At 43.1% G+C, this 15,398-nt stretch overlaps 1 protein-coding gene across 2 annotated transcripts in view; it reads left to right on the forward strand.

Moving 5' to 3' along the window:
* The window catches only part of DCN (decorin), a 67,624-nt gene that overhangs the window by 36,151 nt on the left and 16,075 nt on the right, over window positions 1–15,398 (forward strand). For both annotated transcript variants that reach the window (XM_015415354.1, XM_015415352.1), the window contains exon 3: window positions 6,239–6,351. In XM_015415354.1, coding sequence (XP_015270840.1) covers window positions 6,239–6,351 — 113 coding nt within the window. The remainder of the gene's footprint in view (window positions 1–6,238; window positions 6,352–15,398) is intronic.

The following is a 15,398-nucleotide window of genomic DNA, read 5'->3' on the forward strand; positions in this document are numbered from 1 at the left end:
TGTGTCGGGGCAAACGGCGACTGCGCCACGAGGCAGCTCTAGTGCGAAATCGCCCCATGTCCACAAGCTCAGGCAGGGAAACAGTTAGGCAGTGGGGTGAGTAATAAACAAACAAAAAAAAAATGGGCGCTGTGAAGCGAAGAGGCGGTTAACGTGATGTTCGGCCGAGGTCTTGACGGAGCGAGGCGCTGAGCGATTGAGCGATGGAGCGATGATTCCGGCGGCGGCAGGCGGCGGCGGTGACGATCGGTGCTCGGTGCTCGGTGCTGCAGGGTCTCCTCCGGGTCTTGTTCAAGAGAGGTAGAATCCCACCTTCGTCGCCAGTGAAAAGTACTCGGAAACGTGGAGTGATTCAGCAAGGAGTACTTTTATTACGTGAAGAACAAGACAAGAAACCCCGGCACGCAGGCCGGTATATATGCTCAGAAACCCACCAAGACATTGGTATCCTGTAAAAATATCTTGGGGGGGGGGAGAGATCTCTGCTGAAAGGCTTCGTCGCCAGTGAAAAGTACTCGAAACGTGGAGTGATTTCAGCAAAGAGTACTTTATTAGTGAAGAACAAAGACAAGAACCCCCGGCACGCAGGCCGGTATATATGTCCAGAGACCCACCACCAAAACACACCTCCTAGTGACCCTATAGGTTATTTACAGTGGCCGAGAGTCCCATTGGCTCTCGGCCGCGGACCTGGCCCTCTGGTTGGTGCGGGCTAGGATCCGCTCCGCTATTGTTCTGCAGGAACGAAGCTCTGGGCTTGTGCTGGACCGCATGGCCCAACGGTCGCGCACGTGGTAATGGCGGATACATTACACTTTGCCTGGCCTGTTCTTCTCCTACCACAGTATCTCCCCTCACAACCTACTGATAGTGGCACCATCCCTTTCCTCATTCAGCTCCTCCAGACACATCCCCAGCCAGCAGGTAAGACAAATACAATCCAGATACTAGCTCTCACCTGGATCTGGATAGGGCAGACAAGCCTAGAGATCAGCTCTCATCTGGCTCTGGATGGGACATAAACATAAAGACAACCAGCTATCACCTGGTATTAGACAGACAACAGAAAGGCATATCCCCTCCTGTATAAAAATGGAGGCCCAGGCTCAGCTTCTGTCCACATACGGGAGGCAAGATTTCCCCGACCACCGCAGCTCATCACATCCAGGATTTGACATTCATTCAGTCCACAGGCTGTGAGTAACAGGCTAAGAGTCAGGGGATAAGAGCCCTTCAGCTCCCATCTCAGACCAAGCTCCTGTTTAAATAGGGTAGGTTCCTGTGGAAGAGCCAAGAGCTCCAGTTAATCAGCAGCTTGTTTTATCAATAATGTAGCAAGACAGTGGGAGTTAGGATGGACTGACAAAGGTGTATACAAAACCCAGCTACTACTTACCTTTTCCAAAGAAGAATAGAATGAGAACAGAAACAGCAGGCAAGAGGAGGCTGTTTATTACCTTCCTTGTTTGCCATATTTTCCTCTAACTCCCCACCAATATTACAGCTACTTTGTCTGACAGTTCACACATCATGGGAAACCCTGGGTAATATATCAGATATACATAACAACAGTTCATTCATAAACCCAGTTAGTCTGCTGCTTTTGTTCTTTCCTGACTGTTCCCTGGAAGGCCAGATACTGAAGCTGAAGCTCAAATACTTTGGCCACCAAATGAGAAGGGAGCACTCACTGGAGAAGACCCTGATGCTGGGAAAGATTGAAGGACAAAGAAGAAGAGGACGGCAAAGGATGAGATGGTTAGACAGTGTTATCGATGCAACGAACATGAAATTAAGCAAACTCCAGAGTACTGTGGAGGACAGGAAGGCCTGGCGTGATGTGGTCCATGGGGTCGCGAAGAGTCGGACTTGACTGTGCAACTGAAGAACAACAACAACAAAAACTTTCAAGCTGAGCCCCTGGATGCTATCCCAAGGTCCATTGCATGCCCAGCTGCTAGCAAATCACCATTATATACTCAAGCCACCTGGTCAGCCACAATAAATGAGGTGGAGAAAGAGACAGGAACGCTATGGCAAGAAAAGCCCAGTTCGAGGATCTTCAGGATGCTCTCAGCCAAGCTGACAATCAGTCATCTGTTCCTCTACCTTTCTGTCTCACTACTTCACTGCATTCCCCAAAGTCCCCTTTTACTATGAAACAAACTGAACTTTTTACATTCCTTACCCTTACTCCCTTTTTCTCTTGCCATTTTATGTTGTATAACTTTGTTTACTCTCAGAATTTTTTTAAAAAAGCTTAGGATAGAGGTTGATTTACTCACTCACTCACAGGATGTAAATGGGAATGGACTCTCTTTATGATACCTTCAAGCAGGGGTCTTGTTGTAGAAAAAGAGCTGCCGGAGCTCATTAGCATAACTCATTAGCATAACTTATTTGCATATGCCACGCCCTCTGACATCACCGGAAGTGACAGAAGGCCACACCCTCTGACATCACCGGAAGTGTGTCAGAAGGCCCGGCTACTTACCCTCCTGCTTCATCCTCATTCCCAAACGGAATGAGGATCGAAGCAGAGGGCGGGGTAAAGAAGGGGGCGGGGCTTCACCACGTGACCGCCCTGCCCCCTAGAGGTTCTCTTCCGGAGCTCCGTACCTGAGAGCTCCCCCCCGACTAGAGCCCTGCCTTCAAGTATCACCTACTACCTACCCACAAGTATCAATACAGTGGGGTCAGGCATGGGATGGGAAAGAGGGAAGATGTGATTGAGACTACATGGTAAGGTTGTAATTGAAAGGCAAAAATAAGTCAAAGCTTATCTTACTCTATACCGTCCCAAGGTGCTATTCCACAGTCCACATCCCCAAATGTGTATGTTTATATCCAGTCTCTAAGTTACCACAGCCCTATGTTCCAAAGGTGAGCTAGATGAATTTTAGGGAAGAAGTGCACATTCTGTTTCCAGTAGCATGTCTTCAAAACTGTTATTCATTGCCTCTCATTCCAAATCAGCATGTGAACACACACTATGGCTTTATGTACCATTTGAACAGGAAAATGTAATCCTACAGGACAGCATAAGGTCCCCACAGTGGGCGGTCATCCAAGGTATACTGTCCTAGATCAGGTGATGGTACTGAATGATCACCAACATTCCTTAAGACTACTATAAGTCTTTTCTTCTGTTATTTTATTATATTTATTTACTTTACCCTAGGTGTCTCCCCACTGGTGTTCTTAAAGAATAGCAAAATGCCTACCATCATTATAAGCAGCATGTGTGTGAACAATCCAACTCTGGGCCCCATAACTTTGTCACATTAGAAAGTGATGGAAGCTAAGGGAATTATTATTTTATGTGGAGTTACTGAAAACACTAGAGCATACATTCTTATAAGTACACTTTAAATAGATATTTTAAAATAACTGTATGCATTTTCTGGCCAGTTTCGTGTAGCGGTTAAGTGCGCAGACTCTAATCTGGGAGAACTGGGTTTGATTCCCCCTCCTCCACTTGCACCTGGCTGGATGACCTTGGGCAAGCCATAGTTCTTGCACAGCTGTTCTTGAAAAAGACCAGTTTCTGTCAGAGCTCTCTCAGCCCCACCTACCTCACAGGCAGTGTACCCTCTAAGCTGAGTTAGTGTGAGCTAGCTCACAGTTTTTTAGCCTCTGGCTCACATATTTTTACCTTAGCTCAGGAAGGATGGCTCCAGAGCAAACTAATTTATGCAGCAGCCAAATCGCTCGCTCACAGCTTTAATGCCAGTAGCTCACAAAGTAGAAGTTTTGCTCACAAGACTCCACGGCTTAGAGGGAGCATTGCTCACAGGGTGTCTGTTGTAGGGAGAGGAAGGGAAAGGAGTTTGTAAGCTGCTCTGAGACACCTTTGGGTAGTGAAGGGCGGGATATAAGTCCAATCTCTTCTTCTTCTTCTTTATTAATTGTGCAACTAGGTTTTCAGATTCTGTTGAAATCAGAAATAATGTACCCTATTGGCATGCAAGATGTTTTTATTAGAATGATTTATAACAAAAAAGCAAACTTGGGTGAAGCTAGCTGGTATTATTTAACTCTAAATAGTTATTTCCATTGCTTCATCTAGGTTATCTGAGAATCATCACACAAGTGTTTTTAATTTAAGCTCTTTTATGTTCTCCTGGCAATCATACTAAACCAGAGATTTGTTCTTCATTGTCAATCCCCTCCCACAGGATATAATTACAATTTCAAAATGAAGAGGCTAGAATTTAGTTATGAAATTTCATTAGAAGTGTTGTTTTTACAGATCCAATAAACTGAACGTTTTAGTTGGGAATATATATGAGAATACTGACAGATGAAAAAGTCTAATTTTTAAAATCATGCTAGATACTTTAATTATACTTGGATATTTTACTCATTACACTCAGTGATAATTTAGCTGTTTACTGTAGTGGGAGACGGATAAATCATAAGAGACACATTCTTGCTCTAACTACTCTGATTATATACAATTTGCTCTCTTCAGAAATGTATCTAGAAACTGAATCCAAACATAGCCGTTCTTAAAGTAATTCTTATTGGTTGCAGTTAAGAAAAAGCATTTGGAAAGTTTCCAGCACCAGGTCCCTGATCATCATCTAGAATTACAGTTTAGAGTCTGACCATAATTAGAATATACAAATATAAATCAGTGCATTTAAATCTTGATTTGACATTGTGCACTCTTGTTCAAAAGGGAGGAGAACAGAAACCCAAGGGACATGTGACTGATCTAAGAAAAGGAACGGGGGGAAATATAAGTTGAGATGCTTTCATAAAATGCTTTCACAATGTGAGATCTGAAAGAAAGAAATGCTTTTGTGGCTAATAAAACACATTGATGGGGAATGCTGCAAAAGCAGAGAATCTTCAATGGGGTCGTAAGATTGAGTTCCATTAATGGGGAGAACTGGACTATTGTTGATCAGATGTATTAGGTACAAAAATAGATTTTTTTCATGCTATTTTTATATGATGGAACACTCTTTGTAACAATATGGATAGCTCTTGACCTTGGGGAGGAGCTGTAGCTCAGTAGTAGATAGGGATGGGCAAGTACTGGCTCACGAACTAAAGTTCATGATGAATTTTGGGCAGTTCATAGTTTGTGACCTGGAGTTCATGGCAAGTCAACCGGCATGAACTTTCCACAAACTTTCAAGTGGTTGGTGGCTGTTCGTGGTGGTTTGTGAATGGATACATTTCCAGACAGACTGTCTCTGCGCAATCAAAATGTTTACCGAAATTCTCCAGCCTGTGTGTTTGGTGTGTGTAGCTTGTGTGGGGTACATTCTATATACTTTTGAATCTGCTACTGATACTTCACCCCAAAGCACTTTCCTGGAGCATCTTTTAGGGGGGGTCATAATTCAGACTCCCAAAGTCCAATTGGCATCTAACTTGGAGGGCAGGTAGAGGAGCATCAGGGGGAGGTCCCTTGCAAGTTTGATGTCTCTAGCATGTGCAGGGTCTGTTCTATACACTCTTGAACCTTCTGAATCTGTGCCTGTTATTTCCCCAGAAAGCACTTTCCTGGGGGCACCGGGGTGTGTGTGTGTGTAACTCAGACCCTGTAAATCCAATCCTCACAAACCTTGAATGGCAGGTAGAGGAGGGGGGTGTTCTACTGCCCCATGAACCTCATGAACCAAACTAGTTCATTTGGCACATATAAGTTTGTGATGCTTCATGGCTCACAAACCAGGCACACCATAAACCAAAAATGAACCACGTTTTCCCAGTTCATGTCCATCCCTAGTGGTAGAGCATCTGCTTTCATACAGAAGGTCACAGGTTCAATTGTCAGTAGGGATGTGTGCTTGGTATATACCGAGCCGAATAAATACCCAAAATAGACCCTATTGGTTATTGGATATATGATTCTTTCTATGTGATAATGTTTATGTGATAATTAATATTATGGTGAATAATTTGTAAGAAATATAGAAAAAAATAAAAATATATACTAAAATGAATAAATATATAAAAATAAATATATAAAAATTACTTGAGATACTTTGTAACCATCTGTAGCACGGTATTCACCCCTAATTGTCAGCATCAATTAAAAAGATCAGGTATTAGTTGCTGTGAGACCTTGGAGACCCTGAAAAGCTATTGCTTGTCAGAGTAAAGACTATGGACCTTGATAGATCAACTGTTTTGGCTCAATATAAGGCAGCTTCAATTGTTCTTTCAAACATCTTGGTTCTTTTATGATAAGTTGTTTATCTTTATTACATAATTATAGGCCTGGATCAAGTTCCAAAGGATCTTCCCTCAGATACTACTCTTCTGGACTTACAGAATAACAAAATAACTGAAATCAGGGATGGCGATTTCAAGAATTTGAAAGACCTTCATGTAAGTTCTAACAAATTTCTATTCAGTTTTTGTTGTTATCTGTATGTGTCACAGCTGATAAATCCTACAGCTTGTAAAAAAACTATTTTTTTTCTTGATAACTTTTTAAAAAAGGAATCAGTATGGACATTCAAAGGAAAATGTTCAAAACAAAGTTGCTAGCATACTGTTATGGAATTTTTCCCTCTGAACTTTTAGATTAATTGTATTTGAATCACCTTTCATTTCTTACTTAGTTATTTCAGTATTTTTCTTTTATGTGTCTGATACTATTTATGTACTGTGATAGTAGTGAAAATTGGCATTTATTGTATATACTATTTGAATATATTTCTCGTTTTCGGTTATTTATTGGATTTTTTTTTTTAATTGGATTTTTACCTCGCCCTCCCTGTCAAGGCCAGCTCAAGGTGGTTTATTGCACATTTTCCCACTTACATGTTACACCATACTTCTGTTTTGTCTGTTTGTTTGAAGAGTCTCCTCCCTCTTTTTTTCTTTTTAATATACGTAAACTACAACTCGCAACCCAGCTAGATTATTTATTTATTTTATTCTATTTGTATCCCTCCCTACCCCACAAGTGGGTTCAGGGAAGCTCAAAACACATAGTAAAACCATAAATAAGAGTTCATAAAAACATCATACCACTTCATCAGAATACATTAAGTTATACTTGATGGCATCTTAAAATTTCTAACTACAATGCAATGCTGCAAGTGTCAGGTGAGGCACCACATTTCTCTCAGAGTAACCAGAGTTGACTGATACTGGTGCCCGGTTGGTATAGGCAGTGCCCTAAGGCAGTTGAAACAAATTAATAGACCAAGCAGATTGAACAGGAAAGGCCGGTGTTAATTGGACATCCGCTGCCTCAGCTAAAAGCCTGGTAGAGCAGCTCTGCTTTGCAGGCCCTGCAGAATCGTAATAAATCCCACAGGGTCTTGATCCCAACCAGGAGCATGCTCCAACAGGCAGGGGATTTTTGTTTGTAATTTAATTCAAGGATCAAGGAGTTTACTGCCACTGGGATACTGTACTAGTGCAAAACTAGCCAGGAAGTCCTAACGAACATTACCTCACAGGCACTATTAACATCTCCAGTCTTTCATCTGTGCCTCATGAAAATTATGCATCATTATTAGAAAATTATGTATTATTATATTACCATTGTGTACATATTATTTCAGTCTATCAAAAAGTTGCATGGCACAGAGTTTGTGGAAACATGAGATATATATATGTACTTCCTGCCCCATATAATGGCCCTTTCTAATGCCTTGTGCTTACACAGATTGGGATACCTTATTCCTTGGGAATAAGGAAAACAGAGATCTATTTCTGTGAGATGTGTGCAGTGATGGGTTCCCTTAATCAGGTGTAGAGAAACCAAACTATTTATTGATCAGTTAGCATGTAAATTGGGTTTCCCTGAATGCAATCAATTGGAAATTGTTGGAATCCCAGTGTGTTGCTAACAATGGCATTGAGAGGGACAATATCATTGATAGTGTCCTAACCCTCTCTCCCCACACCTCCCCACTGACTTCTACTGAGTCTACTGAGTTGCTACTTGGAATCACAGCAATAGCAGAAGATAAGGGAAAGGGGAATTCTTCTTGGGCTTATAGTCTGAACTAAAGGACTACAGCCTTCAGTGACATAACTAGAATTCTCTGTGGACACAGACTGAACTCGGGTTTTAGCAGGATTAGGCACATAGTATATTTGTCAAAATGGAAGAAAAATTTGCTAGAAAAATGAATGCCAGTCCTGATATTGTTATTAAAATAACCCTACTTAAATTAAATGGAATCAGGTCAACATGCTCAGCATACTCAAGTGACAGAGCCACTAGCATAACAGACTGACAGTGATAGACTGTGTCATAGCACATGGTCATCTGGTGTCTCACAGGGCAATCCTAAACAGAGTTACACCCTTCTAAGTCCACTGACTTCAATGGACTTAGAAGGGTGCTTCAAATTGCACTGCGAGCCATCAGATGACCATGTGTTATGATAAAATGTGAACCAGATAAGGGGGCGTAGACCAAGATTGCCACTTTTCTCTGAAAGTACCAGCATCAGGGAATGGTAAGCCACCTGTGGCCCAAAGATATGTCAACATAGAACATAACATGGATCAAAAAGTGCCAGAGCCTTCTGAGCCATTAAGTGGGAGTCCGTCAGCCCTAGTGCATGATCTGAGTTGGCTGCAAGTAGCACTAGAGCCTAAGGTTGCCAGACCCCCTGGTCCGGGCAGGGGTCTCCTACTTTCAGGTGCTCCTGTCCCCCCCCCCAAATTACCCCCTCTTACCTCTGAGAAGCTGGAAATAACCACAACTGTGAGCTAAGGGGGAGGGTTATAGTGTATTGGCCTTCCTGGAATGCCATACTAGGAAGTGCTGAGATTCAGTCTCAGAGCAGTTGCACTTTCAGTTCCATTTGGCTTTTGCTAGCAGCCAGCTAGCAGCCAGCTCAGTCCAAGGTTCCTTCCTGTAGTATCTTTGTGGTTACAAAAGTTATCAGTTGGTTCTATACCTTGTCTGTGGCCTCTTCTTCATGTTCTGTGCGTAAAGTGCCATCAAGTCACAGCTGGCTTATGGTGACTCCAGCAAAGGGCTTTCAAGGCAAGTGAGAAGCAAAAGTGGTCTGCGATTGCCTTCCTCTGCAAGATCTTCCTTGGTGGTCTCCCATCCAAGTACCGACCCTGCTTAGCTTCTGAGATCTGATTAGAACGGGCTATACCATGCTGCCCTCTTCTTGTTAGCTAAAAATATATTAGAGTGCTCCAAAATCAAAATGTGGAGGCAACACCAGAATCAAGAGCTTCTCAGTCACATTGATTCCCATCCCATCTACCTTATTCATAATTCCTGTTCCATCTTTTGAACCCAGAACTAGATGCAAATAATCAGAATACAATGTCTGTTGAACAGGATACCTGTCAAGGGAGTCAGAATCACAATAGACTATGGCAGCTCTGTTCCCACCTCTGACCACAGTGGCAGTTTCTTGAAAGTGACAAAGGGGGGAGGGGTTATCATATGACAGATGCACATGTAATTGTTTGTTTTGTTTTAAGGCAAAGGTTAAGTAGTCAGACAGAAGTTTGGGTCATTTCTGCCCAATTCACACGTGAAAAACTGCTTTATCTATAATCATGTTTTCCAGGGTTTACTTTGAAGGCTGCTTGCTTGCACACACATAGCTGGTACAGTTGGTCAGTTATACTACAGAGTCGGCATGTGGTTCATAGTCCTCTTGTATTTTTTTAAATGTTTGTTGCCTATGGTAATATTGACTGCTATGGTAGAAGAATTTCTGCATGCCTTTCATGTTCTACTTCTGACAGAGAATAATTCCCTCAGGGGTTGTCTGTCCTGCTCTGTGCAAAATCTGTTTCCAATTATTTATTGTAAAAGCTTAAAAGAGTTGAGGGGGAGGGCAGAGGAGTAGATTTTTCCAGAGTATCCTGCTAGCTTGATAAAATTTACATTATTCAAGAAAAGGAAACTATTGCTGTGATGAGGTATAAACTGTAAATTGTATTTATTCATTCAAATTATTGTTCTACTGTCTTAACCAATGCCTAGTAAGTTGATTCTGTACCTTTATCTCATTATCAAAGCACCCACTGGTTCTGTGTGGCTGCTAGTCTGTGGGAAGCAAACATGATATGTATAGTCATCTGTGGCAAACTATTGCCCCTGCTTACCATGAGATCTAGAAAACCGATATTTTTCACAGCAACTTCACAGCAAATTTGTGCCTAGGAAATGTGATCAGTCTGTGTTTCTTAGATGTGTTCACTTGACTGTTTAGTAAGCATGTAAACATGAATCTTACTGCAATATATATATACATCTCAGGTCCAAGAACCTGCACAACCTCTGTGCAAGCTGTGTTGTGGACCACACATGAATCATCGGGGGGGGGGGTGCGAAGCATCATGGAAGGTTCTATAGATGCCAAGCGGTATCACCTCACTTTTATTCAATTCTCATCCAATAACTTTTACCACCACAATTAGAGCAACATATGATGTTAGGAAAAAAGCTACAATTGTATAATTATTTCAATTAAACACGGTATTGTATGTTCCTCTTTAACATGAATATCCATTATAGTAGAAATACTTATATATAGATAAACCTGCCACAGCTGCACTGATTAGGTAATTTGGGCTTGAATCACACCAAAAATGACCATTCAGAAGAATTTCCATCAGTGAAGCATGAATGTCCCTTCACCCCACTCCAACTGCAACCCCTGATCTACCCAATGCTGTTCGGGGGGGGGGGGAGCTACCCAGGAATAACATTAGCGGGGATTCAGAAGTCTGCTGTGGGAGGGTAAAGGTAAAGGTTCCCTTGCTCGAAAGCCAGTCGAGTCCGACTCTAGGGTTGCGGTGCTCATCTCCGTTTCAAAGCCAAAGAGCCAGTGCTGTCCGAAGATGTTTCCGTGGTCATGTGGCCGGCATGACTAAACACCAAGGTGCACGGAAAGCTGTTACCTTCCCACCTAAGTGGTACCTATTTATCTACTTGCAATTTCTTGCTTTCAAACTGCTAGGTTGGCAGGAGCTGGAACTAGAGACGGGAGCTCACTCCGTCATGCGGCAACTCGGGTCTCGAACTGCTGAACTACTGACCTTCCACAGCCTGCAGTTCAGCGTCTTAACCACTTGAGCCACCGCAGCTCCTTGTGGGAGGGTAGAATTAGTTATTTTTGTCTCTGGCAAGGTTTCTATCACAGGGTGACACTCTGCATTTTGAATAATACTCTACGGGTTTTTTGTCCTAAAACCATAGGTTTGCCCAAAACCAGAGTGTCACCGTGTGACATCCTGACGAGATGTCACTTCTGGTCAATATGTTGTTGAAGGCTTTCACGGCCAGACTTCATTAGTTTTTGTAGATTTTCCAGGCTGTATGGCCATGGTCTTGGCATTGTAGGCCCTGACATTTCACCAGCAGCTGTGACTGGCATCCTCAGAGGTATAACACAGAAAGATGGAGTACTCTCTATGTCACTTCTGGTCACTTCTGTGTGATACCATCACACTGGGGATGTTCCTGTTTGGGGGTGGGGCTTCTCTCATCAGCCAGCTGGCCACCAGCTGGCAGAAGCCAAAAAAATTGGGGGAACCCCCGCCCAGACTGGGGATCTGGCAACTCTAATAGGGTTGGTCTCTCTTTGATGGAACAGGTCTGTAGTTCAGGGGTATTCTTGGACTCAGGTCTACTGTTGGATAAACAGGTGGTAGCTGTTGTGAGAAGAGCCAGGCATGTGCATGTGTCCAGGCACAATTCAAGGTGCTAGTGTTGACCTTTAAAGCCTTATATGGCTTGGGATCAGTATACCTGAAGGACTCCCTACTCTCTTAAGAACCTACCTGACTGCTATAGTCATCTTCTGAGACCTTGTTTCAGGTTCCCTTGCCTTCTAAAATTAGGTGAGAGGGCCTTCTTGGTTGTAGCACCAAAACTCTGTAACTTTCTCTGCAGAGATACTTTTCTGTCCCCTTCTGTTGCTGTCTTCTACCAACAGGTAAAGACTTATTTTATCTTGTATTCCCTCTGTGATCCCTCTTTCCTGCCTTTCTTTTAATTGTTGATCTTAATATTTTTGTATGGTTTTTTTTAGCTTGATTGTGTGTTTTTTAATTGTAATGGTTTTTATCATGCATGTTTTTAATCTGTGAGCCACCTTGGGAACCCTGAGGAGGGCAGAAAGGCAGGATATAAATCAATTTAATTCTCAACATGGCCAAATCTGTGGATACTTAAATCCAGAGACTGGTGCTATGAAAAGATAAGACAGATCATTCTACAAATCTGAAAAAAATTCCTCAGGTTTGCAAAAAAACCCAATCCACTGAAATCTAAAAAGAAACCCAAAAACACTGGGGGGGGGGTAAACCTTCCAATAAAAGAAGCAGTACTGTAGCTTTAAGAAATGAAAGCCCTCAGTGGTCCTTAGGGTTGCCAAGTCCCCTTGGCTTGCTGGCACAGGGATTTGGGGGCATTCTGGGAGTGGGTGGTATTCTATAACTGGGCCATAGTTTTCCTGGACAGAGACTGGATGTGGAGTAAAGGAGGGAAAGCTAAAGGCAGGGGTACAGATAAAGGTAGGTTGGCAGGTTGGTGAGAAGGAGAGAAGAAGGCAGCATAAGAGAAAGGTAATCCTGCCAGAACTCAAAGGACTCAGACAATTAAGAGTACAAAAATCAGTCCAGCAAGTTTGTTAATCTAACTAGAGACTCCAGTTCACACAAGAGAACTCCATAATTATTTTAACACAATTATAATTCTATATTGTAATGCAAGTATAGTATTTCAAATAAATTGCTGGAAGAATGCACAAGAATATTGTATCCAGAAATGGAAATATAAGATCTCCTGATTATATAATAATATACATTACCTGCAGTGCTAAGGACAAACCTTCAGTCTTATTGGCCAAGATTTTTTGTAATGCAAAGTGGGAAGAACAAATTACCTTGTTTGTGGAGGAAAGCTGGACATGTTTGTTGATGGGGGAAATTAAAGTTTGGATTGCTCTTTACCCAAATGAAAGTACCCATACGATAGGGATTACTAATTTGACAGCAGTTCCTCAGGATGATGGGTTTGGGGATAATTCTTCCCCTCTCTATATCCATATCAAACACATGAAGCAGAAATGTACAGAGTCAGACCATTGGTCTTGCAAGATCAGTATTATCTCCTCTTGGCTGGAAATGGTTCTTCATGGCCTCGGGCAGCGGTCATTCATATCACCCACTAAGTGATCTTTTTAACGGAAGATATCAGTGCTTGGACCTGTGCTAATCTGCATACAAGGAACATGCAGATGCTGTACCATGGAGTATGGCCTCCATCCCACCATCATAACATCAGATCAGCCACTTCAGAAAGTGCTAGGGGTGTGGGTACATTTTAAATTAATCAAGGTATACTGACAGTAGCTGCAGTCTTTCCAGTTACGTTTATCCTGAATGTGAGAGTTAAACCGAAAAAAAGAGGCAGGGGGATCACTATTCGAGTATCCTGCCGCTTCCAGATTGTACAGCATAGTTGTCCAGCAACCATACATCCTATAAATATGCTCTCAAATCATAGGAATTGGGAAAATCGAAGCTAGGGATTTGTGTGTGGGTGGTGGAGTGAGGATGTAAAACACATGGAGAACAATATTAGAAACCATATTAGTAATTTTCAGGGATGAGAACTACAATTGACAGGCCATTGGTTTGTTTCAGAGGTAGTCCTTGTAGTTCTGACTTGGGAGAATGAAACATATGCTCATGGTTTCTAAACCAACCATAAATGTTTTTGAGACAGGCTTCTTGCTGGTGCTGAACTATGTATGACCTTGTACTCTCACAAATCCGGTCACTGCCGGCTAGCATGCAAAATTGAAACCATCCACATCTATCCTATACACAGAGGAGCCATCTGCAAAGCATACCTCTTATTTTACTGATGATGAACAGGAAATCAAATACACTGGGGAGAAAATACACAACACATTTAGCTGCTCAAAATAATAGTTGCTTCTTTTTTTGCTTCTCCTTCAAGCTTTCCCTCCAGAAATGGATGTCGTTGCAGCTGTTTGTGTATTTTTTTGTTTTCTTAAATGATATTTTTCCTCTTGCCAATTTTAACAATAGCTGGCAGAAGTTTAATTATAAAAGGATTTAGAATGGTTAGATAGCAAAACACAGATATGAGCCATCTGTTTTTCCCCATCTTTACAAATAAGATGATGCATTCAGTGACCAAAAATGCACTACAGCTGCGCTCTACTAGTCAAAATAATAAATAAAAGTTTGTCATGTACAGTTGTCCAAGCATCTTGAAGCACTTTTCAAACATAAGTGCATTTCATCTCAACGTGAAAGTGCAGGTAGACAGGAAGAAAGGATTACATCTCTCCTTATATATAAAAGAGTAGTGGGGACCAAAGTTCTAAAATGCACTTCTTTAGTGTTAGGCCGAAAAAACTGCCACTCGGAAGACACTGGCTGGGTTCATTGGCTGCTTTGTGCAGTCCCGCCCAGCGTTCCAAGGTCATTTACATATGGAAGCTGATTGGACTACACTCCATTCCACACCTCAGACTCACCCCCCCCCCACAAGGCAGTTGGAATTTTCAGTTGGGAGAGAGAATGATGTCAGCTGCTCCCTAGGCAGAGGCTGTGGGGGGGGGGGTTGTAAAACTTAAGACAGACAGGCAGATAGGGTTGCCAACTCCAGGTTGGAAACTTCCAGGATATTTTAGGGATGAAGCCTGCTGAGGGTGGAATCTGAGGAGGAGGAGGAAGAGGGGGACCTCAGACAGATACAATGCCATACTGCCCACACTCCAGACAAGCTGTTGCCAGTCTCCAGGTGACAGCTGGAGAGATCTTAAAGCTTTGGTGCTACTTCAAAGTTCCCCAGGAGCCCAAAACAGAGTAGTGTTTTGGAAAATCTTGAGGAATTGTTTGGTGCATTTACGATGGGGCTCCTGGGGAACTATTGTTGCCAATCTTGGCCCAGCAGCCATCAAACCATTCTCTTCAACCCCCTGCTGTGCAGCTGACTTCCCCCTAGGGTTGCCAATCTCCAGGTGGGACCTGGAGATCTCCCACTGCTACAATTGATCTCCAGATGACAGAGATCAGTTCCCCTGGAGAAAATGGATGCTTTGGAGGGTAGACCCTATGACATTACACCTGCTGAGTCCTTCCGCCCCCCCCCGCCCAATGCTGCCCTCTACAGAATCCACCCCCCAAACCTCCAGGTATTTCCCTCCTTAGAGCTGGCAACCCTACATTCCCCTCAGTGCCTGTTGGGAGTGGGTGGTGGGGGAGGGGAAGGGAGTGGGCGACCGGAGGCTTCTGCCTCCTGTCTCCGGTCCTGGAGTGGGGGGGGTGGAAACGGACCCGGCAGCCGGAGGCTTGCACCTCCAGTCGCCGGCCCTGGAGTGAGTGGGGTTGGGTGGGGGGAAACGGACCCTGCGGCCGGATGTCGGCCCTGGAGTGGGTGGGGGTGG

This window comes from Gekko japonicus, unplaced genomic scaffold (genome assembly GCF_001447785.1).
Source record: "Gekko japonicus isolate JY-2015 unplaced genomic scaffold, Gekko_japonicus_V1.1 scaffold686, whole genome shotgun sequence".
NCBI lineage: Eukaryota > Metazoa > Chordata > Lepidosauria > Squamata > Gekkonidae > Gekko > Gekko japonicus.